Source organism: Habropoda laboriosa, unplaced genomic scaffold (genome assembly GCF_001263275.1).
Source record: "Habropoda laboriosa isolate 0110345459 unplaced genomic scaffold, ASM126327v1 scaffold67, whole genome shotgun sequence".
NCBI lineage: Eukaryota > Metazoa > Arthropoda > Insecta > Hymenoptera > Apidae > Habropoda > Habropoda laboriosa.
This window is the reverse complement of record NW_017100242.1, coordinates 2,030,402-2,048,213: the sequence shown is the minus strand read 5'-3', so window position 1 is coordinate 2,048,213 and position 17,812 is coordinate 2,030,402. Positions and strand designations below refer to the sequence as shown.

Below are 17,812 nucleotides of genomic sequence, written 5' to 3'. Positions count from 1 at the left end.
AATTAAGAAAACACGCCAATTTTGGAATAATTATCTTAATGGAAACCGCCTCGGTGATTTAATTAAAAAGTAACCGCTCGGAAGCCATTGCTTCTGAACGCATGACGGCCTTTTACGACGCTCGCTGACCACTCTATGTGTGATAAAATATACGAGATTCGACCGATTCCGCGAATGTAAGTTTGCAAAAGAACACAGCTATCCTTAAAGAGCAGAGCACTTAGCAGAGTGAAATACTTGGACTTACTCGAGACTGTGTAGTTTTATTTTCGATCAAGTAGACTTAAAACATCAAGAAAAATAACTACTGTACAAAATTGCATATGAAATATTTAACAGCAACACACGTCGAGCTTAATATCACTCTTTCTTCTTGAATATATTTAAGAAACTCCGGTTTCATCGTTAATTTGATGAAACACAAAAAATGACGTAGAACTTGGACATCGCTTAATTGCTTTCAAGCTTGTGTAATATTTGAACGATTACCTAGAGAATGGTAATTTCAAAGATTTCACGGTGTGCACAGCTACGTATTCAAGTATGCTAAATTTCGTTAGGTACATGTTCGATAGAGCTTTCTGTAGGCTCGCAGACGTTATTTCCGGTTACCGGCGCTATCAACTGATGTAACTATTGCAGATGGTGCGCGCTTGTATAGCGTGTAAGCCAAGGGAAACGGGGCCGACAGTTTATGAACCGATTGGATAACGTCGGCCAGATTTCCATAGACAAATGGTATCTAATGTAAAGAGGGAAAATACGGTCGGCCGAAGCCGCGCATCGCAACGGCCATTCTTATCCAAATCAGACAACATATTTGCATATAATGCACGAGCTTAGAATTGCAAAAGAATTTTGCACGAAAGTTAATAGAATTGGTGCAGTGATACTGTGTACTCGCGAGGCTTAACATCCTTGCGTTGAAAATGATTGCAGTCTGATGTAAAATGGACATTTTGGGAAATTGTCAATCTAATTAGGATTTAAATTTAATCGTTTATTCGATGGATAAAATAATGTTAATAATTGAAATTTACAGTATCTTGGGAAATAATTGTAGAATTAAACGATCGATACTTACAGAAGCTAAAATGGTAACCAGGTATCGTTGTGTTCTTTCGAAGTCTAAGGTACGGTTAACAGTAACCTGGCCTTGATGAGGTAAGTTGATGCTGAAATAACCGTATCCATCAGCGGTCGTAATTCTATTTCGACCAACCCCGTCATTATTGCCAATTCCATTTCCGTCTCCAGGAGCAATTAGGTATTCGACGATTCCATTGACGCCGGCGTCTGCATCCACTGCCACCACGTTTTTGAATATCGTCGAACCTACTGGTGTTAACTGCAATAAATTACAGAATAGCAGAAATCATTCAAATTCTCCTTAATAGTTTTAAATCAACGTTAAACGTGAGGAATTGTTACACAGCATAGTAACAGAAGTTTAAAAGATAAAAGTGTATAATAATGAATTTTCAATTTTTCTCACGTTTTAAAAATGAAAATTTACAATATACATTTTACAGAATATTTTTCACTTCTCATGTTTCCCTTCTTTCATTTACCAATGTTTCAGTTTCCAAACGATATTGCAAATATAACGAAGTGTCACGAAAATGGAAGCTTAGAAAATTTCTATTGGAAATGGGTTATGGAATTAAATAGTCTTTTATCTTTGTAATATACGATTTTATTTACGGTCTCAGAGGAAACGTCTTTACTCTATTGAATCTTCTGAAGGACTGTTTCTAGGCACCCAAAAGAAAGTTGGGGTCCCCTTATACCTAGAAACTGTTTACGTTATGGTATGCCATTGTGCCGTGAGTGATAGACGAAGACGAACACCAGATGCATCTGGTGGAAGTCCCAGTGCCATTGTTTAAAATAACCCGGAGACATTTTTGTCCTCACTTGATTATTTCCATAGGGTGTTGTTAGAAATAATCCAACAATTTCAATATAGAATTGTACAGAATATTTTCAATTTTTCATAAATTTTCCCTTAGATTAATCGCCCTTGTTTCAGTTTCGAAAGGATACTCTAAATACAACCAAGTGTCACATAGCACAATAACGGAAGCTGAAGAAATAAGAATCTCTAATTTTGCAAATTGATTTTCAATTTCTCCATGTATCGCACTTCAGATTAATCGCACTTCCTTCCGTTTACCAATATTTCAATTTATAAAGGATATTCTAAAGCGGAGATATTTCACGGTAAAAATGTCGATAACTAATATCATCTCAAGATGTCCCGTCAAAGTATCAGGTAAATATATGATCCCGAAGGAAACTTTTCCTATTATATGGATATAGACCGGACAGTTTCACGGACGTCGAGATATTTCAATGAGACACTCATCTTATCGATTCTCTTTCCACTTTAACCAAAAAGAGAACGATATAATAACCAATATTCTCTACTGTCTTTCGAATTATCAATTTTTTTTTTTTTGTTCCAACTACCTCACCTGATTCCTAACTTTACTAGCCGATTCTCTGCCTTACGTTAATGATCGTTAAACGCATATAAAATCGCGGGAAACGTGAAATTCTTGTAAACGATAACGAGACCTACGATATAATATATCACGTTATCGTTAATAAACCTGCTCGACACGTGCAATAAATTTCGTGTTTAATACTTGCTATTTAACCGGTGCTCTTTCTTTATCTTAGATTCGACGCGCAGTTAAAATTGATTTATCGGAAAATCAAGAGCCCGCTAACTTCGGTATTTATTACTATCAACGTTATTATTATACTGTAATATTTTTCATCGTATCGTTAACAAATTAGTTTTATACATCGCCTGTGATTTATATCCCGCATACCGACATGCGTTTAAACGATTTACTTTGTCCCCATTTCCCGGCGTCAAAGTGTTCCATCGCGTGTCGGTAAAAAAGTTTAATTGAAATTTGAAACGGTGATTTTCGGTTCAATGCCGGTTTAATAGGTGATAACCTATCGATCTCGCAATATCTCATTTTCCGCAGAATTACGGTGCTCGATAACCAGTTCCTCTGCTTGAGAAAATAGGATACTTTATGGTGGCTTACCTCTGGTACCGTGGTCTCGTACGGCGTGTTAATGAATTTCGGCGCGTTATCGTTTATATCCGATACCCGCACAATAACCGGTATCGTTCGCTTTTTGTTGGTTTGCTTCACCGTGCAGCTCAGCTGTAAAAAAAGAAGGGAGATTATTAGATATGCAGAACATTTCTAAATTACGTCTTCGGGATTGACGGGGAATACTAACGCTGAAACTTGACGCTCTTTTAGAATTTTTCGTCGAGAAAGTATAAAGGTTGGTGCATTCCTAATTTTCGCATTAATTTAACCTTCGCTTTGGCCGGAATATCTAATTTTTTTTATGTAGAAATGTTTACCTCGGAGCAAACAACTTTTGAGCAGTGAACAGAGTGATGAATTTTAATAATCTATATTTTGCTTTCGTAATTGAGAATGGGAGAGTGATGGAGGTGAGTTTAATTTTTATGCAAATAAGTTCGCACTTTCTCCGGTGCATCTTTTCAAAATATTAGTTTTCTCCGTTGAATAATTGATTATTAAGAAATTCGACACGTGTTTTATATTTAATTTGAGCTTTAACGAGGAACGTGAATACGAAAATATTCGAAAACTCTGAAAATTGAAAACTTGACTATTAAGAAATTTGCCACGTCTTTTGTATTCAATTTGAGCTTCTAAGTTGATGAAGAATATAAATACGAAAAATAATTGAAAACTTGATTATTAATAAATTTGCCACGTCTTTTATATTCAATTTGAGCTTTTAGATTGATGAAGAATATCTACGAAAATAATTGAAAACTCTGAAAAATTGAAATCTTCTATATTGGTAATTTTCGTTAGAAATTTGACACGTCTTTTACGTTCAATTTGAGCTTTCAGATTGACGAGGAACATAAATACGTAAAATAATTGAAATTTCTAAAAAATTTCGGTTCGTAAAATTTACGGTGAAATAAATTGTGATTAATTTATAGCATATGTACTGTGTAGCTGCATATGAGGAGGCTAACATGCGAAGTAAGTACGTGTAACTGTACTTAACGATCTTATGAATCTACAGTTACATTGCAAAGTGTAGAATGACGTAAAAAGTCATCGTATGCAGAAAGAACTATATGACTTGATGTTTGAAAAAATATAATAGCACTTGGTAGAGGGAGATTATTCTATTTGTGAAACAAGTGTAATGAAATAAACGCAAAGAACGTATAATCATCTATCGCCTTTCTTTTATCATCGAGCATGAAAAACACAGCGGGAAATTTCATTAACCTTTGCCACGAGACTTTCACTCTCGATGGATATTCAATACTATTAGTAGCAAAGTTAAAACATTAAACATTTCTTTTTTCCACAATACGTTCAATTCAGCCTTATAAGAAGCTAACATTCTTAAAGAATGACTCGTGAAATTGCTCGATGACGTTTTACAATATGCATCTACCGAGAAATAAGGTTTCTTTATTGGGATACGAGAGAAAGAAAAACTGGTTTAACGTAAGTGGATTAATTGCAATTTATCGGATAATTAATTATTGAGGCGTAAATCGTTTGTTTAAAGAATTACTCTAAGCGCTTCTGAAGGAAAAAGAATTTAAAAATTTTCGTTACTATTTTCAGATATTGTTGAATTACATAATTTTGAGTACGATAATTACTAATAAAAGTAATCTAATACTGCGTTGACAATATTTAAGAATTTTTATTACAAATTTTGGAATTTTATTAATTTAGTAATAATGAATTTCAAATTTTAATATTAAACAATTTTCTCTCTGTAGAAAATTTTTCGCTGCAACGAACGTAGTTTTCAAATAAACGACGTCCTCAACTAACATCCCCGAATTTTTCGCGACAAAAATATCCGTTAACGTGAATGATAAAGTTTCGAAGAATTCAGCAAGAATTCCCGTCGATGTACGTAAGAGGTTTCACGGAATTCTTGTCGATGCACGTAAGAGACATCCTGCGGAACATGCACGAGACCAATTTAGACCAATTACGACGTGTGTCGTGATTTTCATACGATAATTATTGCGCGAAATTGTTAGAATCTCGTAGAACAAAGCCCCGCGTATACAAGATTTTCTAGGAATTGGATTCTAGCTGCTCAATTTGCGAAAACGGTAAATACAAGCAATCTCTTACAGTGTATACCAGAACACTGTTCTAGACCTTTCACATTCCTAGCACTGCAGTGTCATAAGAGACAAGGTGCGTTCACGGGTGCCAATATGGCCACGGAGAATATATATCACACCATTCGAAAAAAGAAAAAAAAACAGCCTGATGACCCTGAAATCTCGAAAAAAATAGAAATTTCTCTTCTCGCCATTTTCATATATATTTACAAATAGCGGAGATATTTAAACAGTTCCATTTAAATGGTCCACTCTGTATACGAAATACCAAAAATAGTGCTGCAAGCAAGACAACGATGCTGATTAACCCCTTGAACTATGACTTCTTTTCTGACTTTGCGTCTAAGCGTCAGCCATTTTATGTTTCACTGCTGTATCGGGTAGCTAAAGCTGATCTGTTACAGATCGATTACATTTAGTAATCTTCAGTCTTACGAATTCAAACGAAAATCAGTTTTAATTAACAATGAATTTTTCTTAGTGATATAACTATTTTTCTCAAATCTTAACCGGAATTTTTGCCACGAGTCTGACACGTTGTTATAGGTTAAGACATTGATGGCGAACCTATGACGACGCGTGTCAAAGGTGACACGCCAAGACATTTTGGGTGACACGTATCGACTTAAGGGGGTCTTGTAGTGTGACGGCCGTTTTTTTAGGCCTTCTTTGCTAATTTATCACAGAAGTACGGTAACAGTTATTAACACCAGATTTATTCCCATGTATTTACTTGTCCTTGAAGAATCGTTACAAATTTTTGTTGTTGAAAAATGATTAAATATGGCTGCTGTGGAACACGTCAAACAGGAGCATGAAGAAAAAAGTAGGTCCATGGTTGTCATGATTTGAGCTGTTCTGCTTATCAGAAATAAAAGAATCCAATTGATTCTTATTTAGTATGCATGTCGCTATGGTCGGTGGTAGAATAAAAGGAAAATATTGAAAATTCAAAAAATGGCGGCACTTCGAATACGAAGTATCGATTATTTCGACATTTTTTCGTCTTTCAGAGGCTCCAAAAATCAGAAAAATGTATATTTTGGCATAATTCTACTACCGACCATAGCCACACATGTTCTGAAGATACGTGCAAAATTTGAGTTCGATTGGTTCGGTAGTTTTTGCCAGATCGTGGCAACCATTTCAGGAAACATGGTTCCGAGAAAAACGCGTTTAAAGTTTTCAGTGCAATTTAGATTCTCCCTTGATATGTCACACTAATTATTGATTACAGCTATAAAACTTGAGGAGTACATTCTTAAAGAGTTGTACATTCGACATATGCAAAAAAATAAAAATCGATTTTTTGAAACCGCCACGCTAGAAGACCCCCTTAAGTCACCTCACAGCTGAAACCGAGCAGATCAGAAATAATCATCAGACAAACAACGGCGTCTATCTTCTATCAACGAGGTTCAGAATCGTTAATTACAAGGTCGTAACGCTCGCAACAGTTACGGATATTTCTAGATGTGACACGGCACCCGAGTTAAGCTAGGTTTTCTCCCAATTTTGACACACCGAGCTGAAAAGGTTCGCCATCACTGGGTTAAGGTGTTAAAACAGAATAATTTACACAAGAAATATTAGTATACAGGTTGCCGTTGTACGTTAATTTTCCAAAGAACGAAAACTCTCTACCGAGCAAAGACATCTCGTAGCTAAAAGGATAATTCGAAGATCGTGAACGCTCGATATACCAGCAGCTGAGAAACTAGAGTTGAGTGTTGAGTTTAGACGAAGGGATACTTAAAAGCAGATGTTCACCGTTAAGTAAGCGTTTAAGTTGTCAGCGAAGCACGCCGATAAAGATGGAGAGTCGTGAAATTCTACCGGCATTCACGATCCTGTCGGAAAGTTCGTGTTTGCTTCCGGTTTTGTGATGGCTCCGGGGGTAAGCTGATTTGCCGCGAGTAAGAGCAAAAAGATTCCTGTGACGAGTAACGAGATTCCTTTCCGAGAATCAAACAGCGTGCTTCTTATATCGCGACAGAAAATGCAACGGGACGGTGCCAAGTGTAGAATAAATCCAACATAGGGACCCTCACTTTTCCCATCGGTCCATCGCGATCGACGAAAAAAAGGAACTGGTAATTTTTCGCTCGGCTGAGATCCGTGTCTGTTTACGATAACGAGAATTTCCTCGTAAAAACTGTGCTATAAGAGGTGGTAAATGATTTGAAAAAGGTTTTTCCTCGGAAGAATTTCTCCGAACAAAAGTGTCCACACTCGCTGTCGATTGTCCCGACTTTTCCCCGCGCGAAACTTTTCTTTCGCGTTCGGAAAACACGTACGCGTACTTGATTAGCCGTTTCTGTTTTCCGCGTTCAGCGACATGTCAGGCAACATGTTCGGAACGAATCGGGGAAAAATATAGCCGGCAATGAGACTTTCTCGAGATAAAGAGCGCGACACACGGTGAACGATTACCGATGACGTAATGTCGCCGGTATAGAAAGGGTGAATAGTAGGAATAGGACAAATTTGATTTCGCACGGTCGGACGAGACGAGAATAGAGAGCGAGAGAGAGACGAGAATAGAGAGAGAGAGAGAGAGAGAGAGAGAGAGACGAGAAGAGAGAGAGAGAGAGAGAGAGAGAGAGAGAGAGAGAGAGAGAGAGAGAGAGAGAGAGAGACGGACGAGAATAAAGAGGAGAGACGAGAAGAGAGAGAGACGAGAATAGAGAGAGAGGGACAGACGAGAATAGAGAAGGAGAGAGACGAGAAGAGAGAGAGAGAGAGACGAGAATAGAGAGAGACGAGAATAGAGAGAGAGGGACAGACGAGAAGAGAGAGAGAGGGACGAGAATAGAGAGAGACGAGAATAGAGAGAGAGGGACAGACGAGAAGAGAGAGAGAGAGAGAGACGCGAATAGAGTGAGATGAGAATAGAGAGAGATGAGAATAGAGAGAGATGAGAATAGAGAGAGATGAGAATAGAGAGAGAGAGACAGACGAGAAGAGAGAGAGAGACGAGAATAGAGAAGGAGAGAGACGAGAAGAGAGAGAGGGACGAGAATAGAGAGAGAGAGACTACGAAAGCAGAAAGGGGTCCGCCTAATGTTCCGTTGCAAATTCCAACGATCTAAGTGAAATTCTTCTTACCTGAAATACAACATGCGAGAGATTTTCATCGTCCCTGTCCAACGGCTCGAGCAGTTGCAGCTTCTTGCCATTCAGTTTGAAACGAGGCTGCCTTCCAGGAAAGATAAGCTCCAGCGTGGTCTCGTTATAGGGATCGCCAGATACCGGAAGTTCCTCCGGCACGGTCTTCTGATCGATCGCTGAAAAATGAAAATCCGTGAACAGACTGCCGCAGTTAGAAAGGTGCCGGGCGATTTGTTTCGGTTTAGGTACGCCCAGTACAGCGTAATTCATCCGAGTGATCGGCGAAAATTATGCGGTGTGATAACGTTACTTGTTTTTTTTTCGAACACGGCCTCTCGTGTATATGTATACTGGCTGTCTCGATTAAATCAATCCTCTGTAGCACATTCGAAACTGTTGACGATGTCGAGAAGTGTTTCGATAAAAATTAAACGGTTTCTGGGGATGCATAATTTGATAGGCTTAGAAGAAGATGCGAAGGTTAACTTGGTTTTTTTAAATGGCATAAATAACAAAATATTAACATTTTTATGTCATTTCGTGTTGGCAAAATTATATATCGCACACAAATATGTTAACATACGTAAAGGGGAAAGTATTTAAAATTTGTTTTCTTTCCTTTTTTAACGGCATAGAAAACGAAATATTAAACTGCTTATGTCAAAAAGTTTTTGTCATTTTGTGTTGGCAAAATTATCTATCGCACACAAATATGTTAACATATGTACATACACCACCGGCAAAATGTTTGGAATCACTGTGCGCTGTAAGTTACACGAAAATTTCCAGAGAAAAGTTAGCAATTTTAAGAATCTCGTTTAACGAATTTTTTATCGTTCAAATCAATCGAAACGAGGTAAAGTGCTATTCATCTCCACAACATCAATTTGAAATCCGTAAAGAATTAGTAGCAGATTCATTATCGATGTAAATTGGCAGGTGATTCCGAACTTGTGGCCGGTAGTGTATGTAAAGAGGGAAGTATTTAAGATTTGTTTTTTTTTTTTTTTCAAATGCCATAAAAAACGAAATACTGAACTACTTTTGCCAAAAAATTTTGCAAATTAATTTTCGATCGTTGTCTCATTTCGTGCTAGCAAAATTGTATCATATTGAAGTATTCAGGAACAGATCGATTGTCGAGTGTGCGAACGAACGAGTTGCGCGAGTCGTCTGTGAATTTTGAATATTCATTTTCGAAAGGAAAGTTAGTTAATTACGTAAAAAACGTCAGAGTGACAAGGCGTGTAACATAAGGGAAGCATTTTTAATTAAGATTCCCGATTTATTCCCCACGTGTTACACGCACGATGACATAACACACGAAGCGACGTAACAAATGAAACAAACGAAAGAAAAATATATCCTCCTGTTACCCTTCGCGATAATGCCCAGCTATCGACGAAAAGAGTCGAGCATTTTAAAAAGCACAGTGTAATTACAAAAGCTAATCAAGCGCAACATCGTCCATCAAGATGACGCGCTTACCGTTCAACGACGAAACGCACATTTCTTAGCCAAATCTCGTTAAAGATGCATAATTACAAATTTATACCGCACTCTTGCTGTTCCCATTGCCGGCAAATCGCGCAGTTGATAATTTCAATCGTTAGAGAAGAGAGCGCGCGGCCAATAGAGCGGAGAAAGCCGGTGCTGTTACATTAGATTCAGTAAGAGCCTGTAAAATGACTTCCTGATGTTCGGCCTGCTGTCCGCGATCCAGATAATTAATGTTATCTCGGTAAACTAGGCGCGAGCACGAGCTACATGTATATATCTCATTAGTGACATCCAATGTTTCCTAATTGCACCGTGTCGATTTATTTTCCCTTCTTTGTTGCGGAGAATTAACAGGGCGTTAATCTTCCGTGTCGATTTCTTTCTTATAAGTAGGTTGGCTCGAATTAAACGTGGTTTTTTTCAACAACTGAAACTGACAGGTCTGAAGTTTTATGTTGAAGAAATAGAAAAACGACGACGTTTGAATATTTATTAAAATGTACGAGGATTGTGTATTTTTTGTGTCAAACGTATTTACTACAGGTGTCTCTAATTAATAGCGATACGTGGCGATAAATTCGAATAGGCTTTGTTATGGCACAATTCTGCTATAAAACTTTTTCAGCTTCCGTGAAATGCCTGATTTATGGTAGAATTGTGTACGGTTGGGAAAAATGTTATTCGGACACACGCGTGAGCGTAAATTTCATTTCAACATTCGCGTTACAAGCTGTAACTTACAATTACAGCGAAGCACTCTGGTGTGTAATAGAAACGAGTAAAAAAAAAAGCATGGTCTTTAGTGAGATCGAGTAATTGGGTGTTGATTGAAAGAGTAAACGGCGCCCAATTTTCTGGTTTTAGCATTTGAAAAATCGACCGGGTCAAAAGTGACCCGTTAGCAACGTTAAGGAAAAGTGAATAGTATTCGATACTGATTTATAGCTTTGCAACTTTGTTTCCTGCGTGTATCGGTATGAATCTAATTTTTGAATCGTAAATATTCATTTTCGGAAAGTTTCTAACGGGTCAATTTTGCATTGAAACTTGAACTCACCATCTCCTCTGCTCTCCTCGATATCCAGAATGATATTGGATTGACCTGACTCCACCTCGCACAAACCTGAAACAAATTAACAAAAATTTTGTGCGAGGATAGTGTTTTTGATGAATTACAATTTAATACTTCATTACTTTATTCTACACAGCCGTTTAGTAAATATTAGGACACCCGTTACGTTCGTATAGAAACTATTATCTAATGCCAAAGTTAGTACAGTTAGAATAATTATTTCAGGACCTTAATAATTTTTTAGTTATCATTTCGATTTGCTTCACATTCGGTAAGTGAATGTTTTAACGGCCTGCCCTGTGTACTAAATTTTAGTATTAAATTTTAGAAATTTCCTTACTATATGCAATTTTTGTGAAACACACTATTTCTCCAAAAATCTGTTATTTCACAGCAATAAACTACATTCTCTTCGTAAAATTATCTCGTGGCCAGAGTAAACTGGTGTTAGCTCAACTCTCATTTCAAAAGAAACATTTACCAACCTAATATTGGACCTAACGTTAGAGATGCATTTTATCGCTTTTAAGCATCATGTTTCGAATTGTGCAAACACGGTCTTCAATGCCGATATCGTCGACTAATCGAATATTTTCAGCTCGGCAAGAAATGATTCGTGCTTTACGGTGTATACACAAGACTTGTTTGTTTTTGTACCATTGTTACCGTTAGTTGAGTTTCTTTGTTCAATTGACGTCAGGCCTCTGTACTCAGACGTCTCGTCTATTTGGTAGTCCTTGCAAACATGACAGTATGTGGTGTGTACACATGTACTGCAGATAACAGCTGGAGTGTTAGCACTAGTACCAGAACTACTACTGTTATCAATATCAATACTACTACCGCTGTTACTATGTAATGTCGGTGGTATCTGTGAATAATGTTCGGCGAACACGAGTAATAACGATACCGATTGTCATTAAACACCTGTTAACTGTAATTAACCCTCTACAACGCCACGTGACTTCATAGTCGCATATCCATTACTCTATATTATCTATATTTTCATTTGTTTATCGCTACACTGTTGCATTGCTGTACTATCGCATTATTATCAGTCAATTTTTTTGTAATAATCGTTAATTCTTGCTTTTCAATATTTTAATTGAAAATAGAGTGTTGTTAAATTAATTTTAATTAAATTCGATCAATTTCTCATCCGATAAACGAGGAAAAGTTAGATTGTAGAGAGTTAAAATCTATGGTAGTTTTAAATAAATATTATACTATTGATAAAACTTCAATTTCAATTGTCCGCTTTTTTCAGAAGAATAAATCTTGTTTTATAAATGTTCGTTATGTAATGGTAAACATATGTGTATACAGGAGACGAACTGTGCTATGTTTACGAATGAAGTTTCAGGGAAAACTAACTTTCCCCCGAGATGAGTGATTTAAAATTCGCCGAGTGGCTTCTCCTGAAGTTGCTCGAGCAGGTGCAAGAAATCCGTCTGACCGGAAATGTGACTCAGTCGGCGACACAAAACGTCTACTTTCGAGAAAAAGATTACGGGATTACCGCGGCAATGGCAGAATGAACGACAGCTTACAACGAGTGCCAGCTGTTGAAACGCTTTATTAGACATTTTTCTATTTTCATATGTAGCCTAACGATCGGACAAATTAATCAAAATTCACGAATCGAATCGTGGTAGTCTTGTAATAATCCATATTCAAAAATTGGTTTTGCTATTTTTACTAATTATTACATTTAATACGAAAACTGTAAAAATTAACACACGAACATCTCTCGTATCTATTATAGTATTAACCTTATTAATCGAGAATTAAGATTTTCAATTAACTTACTGGTTTCGTTTAAAATTGAACACTTGTTAACACTTAAAAAGAAATTCATATATGGAACGATCATTTGCAATATATTTGGATCAATATTTATTTCTTTATTCTTACTTTTGATACACTCGTGTTAAAAGAAAATTATTTCTTTTACAAAGCTTCTGTAGAGCATGTTTCCGACCGGCTCTCTTCTTGATCGGGTTGATAACTTCTTCAATTTTTAATTTGAATTGGTTAAAAAATAAAGTTATCGACGCCACTGAAGAGAGAGTCGGCCGGAAAGATGCTATGTACAGTAAATTCTCCACAAGTGTCAGTCCGCAAGGAACCTAAACCTGACACTTGTAGAATCAGGGACTACGTTTTCGCGCCTCGCGCCCGCCTTTGTAGTTTGCCGAACGTAGACAAGGGCAGAGAATAAAAGATAAGGATGAAACGTGAGTCGAGGCAACCAAGCGATTTAAATACCAACTTTTTTTAATTTTACGCTTTTTATCCCGAAATTTTTCTTAACATATTGATGAGATTTTTCTGATGAAAATGACATCAAACACGACATAATTTGAACAACATTTACTTATTCACTGTCAGGCCAGACAGTGAACGTGTTCATAAGTTGTATGTTATAAGTAACATGTTAAAAAAATTTCAAATAAAATAAAGGAAAATTAAAGAAATTATATTTTTCTATTATGAATTGTCGAGCCGTGAAATCTCGTAAAAGAAACCGAGTGGTGTAGCGTTACGCAGCCCAGGCGTAGGACCATCTATACTGACACTTGTAGAATCCAAACTGACTGACACTTGTAGAGAATTCACGGTATTGTTGTCGGTTACATCTCTGCAGCATTTTTACTTTTTTACTAACTCTTCGCGTTTTAGTTACTCTTTCGATATCTTGCCAAGAGGCATTCTATCGTGGCCAGTTTCTTGAATTTCTAATTTAACAAATTTTAAAGATTTCAGTGTTTTTCCTACAAGAATCCTCCGAGCGTTTCAGCAAGTGCTCCCTAAAAAGGTTAAAAAAGGAAACTCGCGAGGACCATACGTCCCTGGATCGTGTCCTTTCTTTTAGCAAAGCTTCCTTAATAATTCCCGAGGGCGGGCATATAGTGCAATAAGCAACCTTGCGCGTTACGAGTGTTTTCACCTGACACAGAAGGGTCACGCGAGGTCCTCCGTACGCGGAGAACACAAAAGGCACGTCTCCGGTAAGCAAGCGCGTGCTTTCTTACTGCGATCTTTCTCTGAAAGGTTATCGTCGAACGCTAATGGCCACGGTGAACGAAGGAAGATGCGCCGCCGCTCCTCTGCGATGAAACTTATTCTCGGTAAGACGTCGGATGACATTTACCTTTTCTACTGTACGCTTTACCTACTTCGAGCTAGCGTCGTATCCGGACTGTGCATCTTCCAATCGGTGGTTTACGCTTCGAGCAATATCTTCGAAATTTGGAGTTTTGTGTCGTTAGAACGTGATACCCGAAGATTTCCCCCGTGAAAATAGGTAATAATGGTAAAATGAAGCGTTAAACGCAGATTTCTCAGGACGACGTTTTCTATTTTCATTTGTTTTTTATAATTTGTACAATTTTTGTCGGATTTACTTGAAATTTTCACAAAATATTAAAGAATTGCGAATCACTTGCATAAATTCGAATTTATTCCTCTTTTACGAATAATAGCTACTTTACTCGTTCTTCATTCCCGATTAACAAGCAATTCGAATTTTCTTCGTTACTCGAAATTTATCTGAAACTTTTCTCCAATATTACCATCGAAGCCTGGCAATTCCTTGGAAAACCGTTGCATTAGAAAGTACATGCTGCGTACCGAAGGATCAGACGTGCTGATCGCGACCCATATCTTTCGGCCCGTCCGACATCGAGCAATAGTAACTATCAACGCGACTTATGAACCGTGTATTAGGTGAAATGAAATTTTCAAACGAATCCAGATGAAGGGAAAAGGAAAAATCTGGTAGCTGAACTGTGAAATTTCCTTCCCGGCGAAAGGACGAAAGGAAAAATATACTTTTATCGATGGTATATCATAATCTCGGGTGATTTATCGAAGAAGAAGAAAAAAGGCGTTCTCTCGGCAACGTGGTTTTACTTTTACGATCGTGCATCGATTTTATATGCCGCGCACACCAGGTTTGGCATCGATGTTTACGAAGGCTGGGACTGTTAGGTTGGCTACGAGATACATGAGCTACGAGTGGCAGGGAACGCGATGAACGGCAGTCAAATACAAAGTAAGTACTCGCGAGAGACTGGCGTATAGATGGCTTCTTAAGACGGATAAAATGTACACTCTGTCGCAATAATTTCGCCTGGATTGAGCTAGAAAATAGAGGCGTGCTTTGAAACGTAATGCACAGTGCTGTGCAGAACTATTGGGACACCCGTTATTCTCGTGTAGCAAGTATCGTGTGATTTAAATTCTATCGCGTTAGGCTTCCTTTTTTATAAAACTTATTTTCGTGATATTTTAATACTTAATAGGGGAAGAAGTTTCGCATTACGTTTCTTTTGCATAACAATTATGTCAGAAAAAGTACTCTGTCTCGGAGTAGGGTGGGCGTAAAATTAATTGAACGTTTCCACAATAATATATTTTATTCCAAGTCTATATCCAAGTTATTCGGGCGTCGTTCGCAAAAGTATACGTTAAGGGTCTCGGGAAGAGTGAGTACGCGTGGTCCTGCCGGTCCCTGTCCACCCCTACGCGAACAGGCCCAGGGAAAGGCCCAAAGGGGCGGAGTCACCCCCACCGAGCGCGCTGGGCCTGGCTTCAAGGTGCTCGCTTCTCCGTATTCGGGACGGATTTTCTCACAATTATTTGCACGATATTTGAACAGTTAATAGGAGAAGAAGTGTTTATTGTTAAACTGACAGTTTTAAGCAAACGTCGAAAGAAACCAGAGTAGAATGAAACGTGTAATGAATCTGTTAGCTATTGGTAATTACGATGGTACATATACTGTACATATGTACAGTCGGTGGGAGCGATAATAGCAGCAGCCAAGTTTCATATGTAGTAGGAAACCCGTTGTGTATTATACGATTTAAATTACATATCCTTGCCGAAGTTAGTATCATATCAACCATTCAGAAGCTAAAATGATTAACTCTACTTTTGGAAACTTTTCCAATTTGGAATCAAAGCACATGTATGGTGCTTAACTATTCGTAAATGAAAAAAAAATTTGACGGAGTTAGTCCTGAAATATACATACTCGTTATACCTCGCTTCGCATACACCAAGTGTCCCTAATTTACGAATCGGAGTGTACGTCGATAGCTTGGTGCCGATAGTAAAATTCGAGGAAACTATGACTCAGAACTCGAACGATTTTGTGAAAAGGAAGGAACATTTCTATTCGTGTCTGTTTCGATCGTCGACTTTTGCGCGTGACGGCTCATGTTTGTTCGCAACGAGAGTTATAGAGTTAAATGAATTGGACTTGAAGAGCTTCGGAAGTCAACGTTTCACCACCTCGGATAATATTGTTACCGAATTCGGTGGAAGAAAAAGTAGATATTAATTAACATTTCATAGATTTGAAAATTAATTTCAACGTTGTCGTCGAATTCTGAATAAAAATGCATCGACTGTTATTAATCCTAGGTCTGGTAATTAACGAGATACTTTGAATAGTTCCTCGAAAATTCGCTTCGCGTAATTTCACGTAGATTACCATCCGAATGGAGATCCAACATCACCGTGTATACTTAGCTAATATTTGCTCGCTTTAATGTTTGTCAGCACATGTTGTCCTACCTTATCGTATTCGTCAATTATGTCCTTCATTTCGTATCGAGGGTATAATGTCATCGATCAATTTGTGCCAGTTAATACACTATATCTTCACTAGCATGCTCCTGAAAGCATTTTCTGACCTTCTTTCAAATCTTATTATCCACAATTTTCACCATCCGACCTTGTAAAACGAATTTTTAAGAAGCGAACCGAAAAAGAGAGTTGACACATTTTTACATTCGAAATTCGTCGTTCTTTTGAAATTTCAGGTAACAGATTACTTCTATTTGATGACTACGGATGATGCCCAAATATAACAAAAGAGATATCAGAAAATCACAAATCAAAAAAAGAAAGAAAATCTTCAAATGATGATTTAGAAGTTACTCGAAATATGAGAGTTAGGAGTTCTCGAATTTTCATGGGTGAAACTTTTCGGAGAAATAAACAAGCACTGGTTTTACTCAAATAACGTGCTTTGCTAAATTACTGTCCTAATCGTGTCGCTGCATCTCCCTTGTACGAAATTTCATGAATTTTCAGATTTGAAAAAGGAATGTATAGAAGAATAGAGAAACTTGTGGTAGAGTAACTGTGTATTTTTTACTTTCCTGAAAAATGTAGGTACTATTCTCAGTTGTGTCACTCTTCCAGGAAGCTGGTATCAGTGCGACTTGGGTTGGAGGAAAATGGATGTAATTTCTAGTAATCCCGTTGCGGCCTCGATAATTGTAGCACGAATAGTGAATACGATCAGATACCTGTCTACTTCCCTCAGTGGGAGCATTAGATCGTTATTTGTGTTTCGAGTCTCGATAGCTCGTTGATGAATGCACACACGAGGTGCACGAATCCGGAAACAGCAGCCGCTGAAACGGTTTCCACGGTAGCGAATTCGACGCGGAGAGGGACTAAACGTTACCGTCCCTGCCACGTTTTCAACCTCGATTCCCACGATATCCAGCTTGACCATTTAGAGAGAGTTACGCGTCTGGCTGCAACAGTTGCCGGCACACAGCCAGATTACCTTCTCTCTTTCTCCAATTATCGTACGAAATTCATAGCCTATCCCTTATCCGAAACAACTGTTCTCACCTCTTCGCTTATCTGTTATCGCCGTTTTTCCTAAAGGCCTACCTTTCGCGTGTTATCGTCGTCGCGAAATTAGTGGATTTGTGTCGGGACTGATGATAACGCGATAACTGTGACGGTGAATTGAGTTTTATCTACGTATCTAGGGGAAGAATTTTCAAATACCCTGAAAATTTCTAAATATTCTCAAATATTCTGAAATATTCGTAAAAATTCACAAATATTTTTAAATATTCGTAAAAATTCACAAATTTTCTAAAAATTTCTAAATATTTTTAAATATT

At 37.7% G+C, this 17,812-nt stretch overlaps 1 protein-coding gene across 1 annotated transcript in view; it reads right to left on the bottom strand.

The window, feature by feature from the left end:
* The window catches only part of LOC108571905 (protocadherin-15), a 54,345-nt gene that overhangs the window by 35,035 nt on the left and 1,498 nt on the right, over positions 1-17,812 (bottom strand). The window contains exons 2-5 of the mRNA XM_017934063.1: positions 10,857-10,922; positions 8,297-8,475; positions 3,069-3,191; positions 1,085-1,348 (exon numbers count right to left, since the gene is read on the bottom strand). Of these exons, the coding sequence (XP_017789552.1) occupies positions 1,085-1,348; positions 3,069-3,191; positions 8,297-8,475; positions 10,857-10,922 (632 nt within the window). The remainder of the gene's footprint in view (positions 1-1,084; positions 1,349-3,068; positions 3,192-8,296; positions 8,476-10,856; positions 10,923-17,812) is intronic.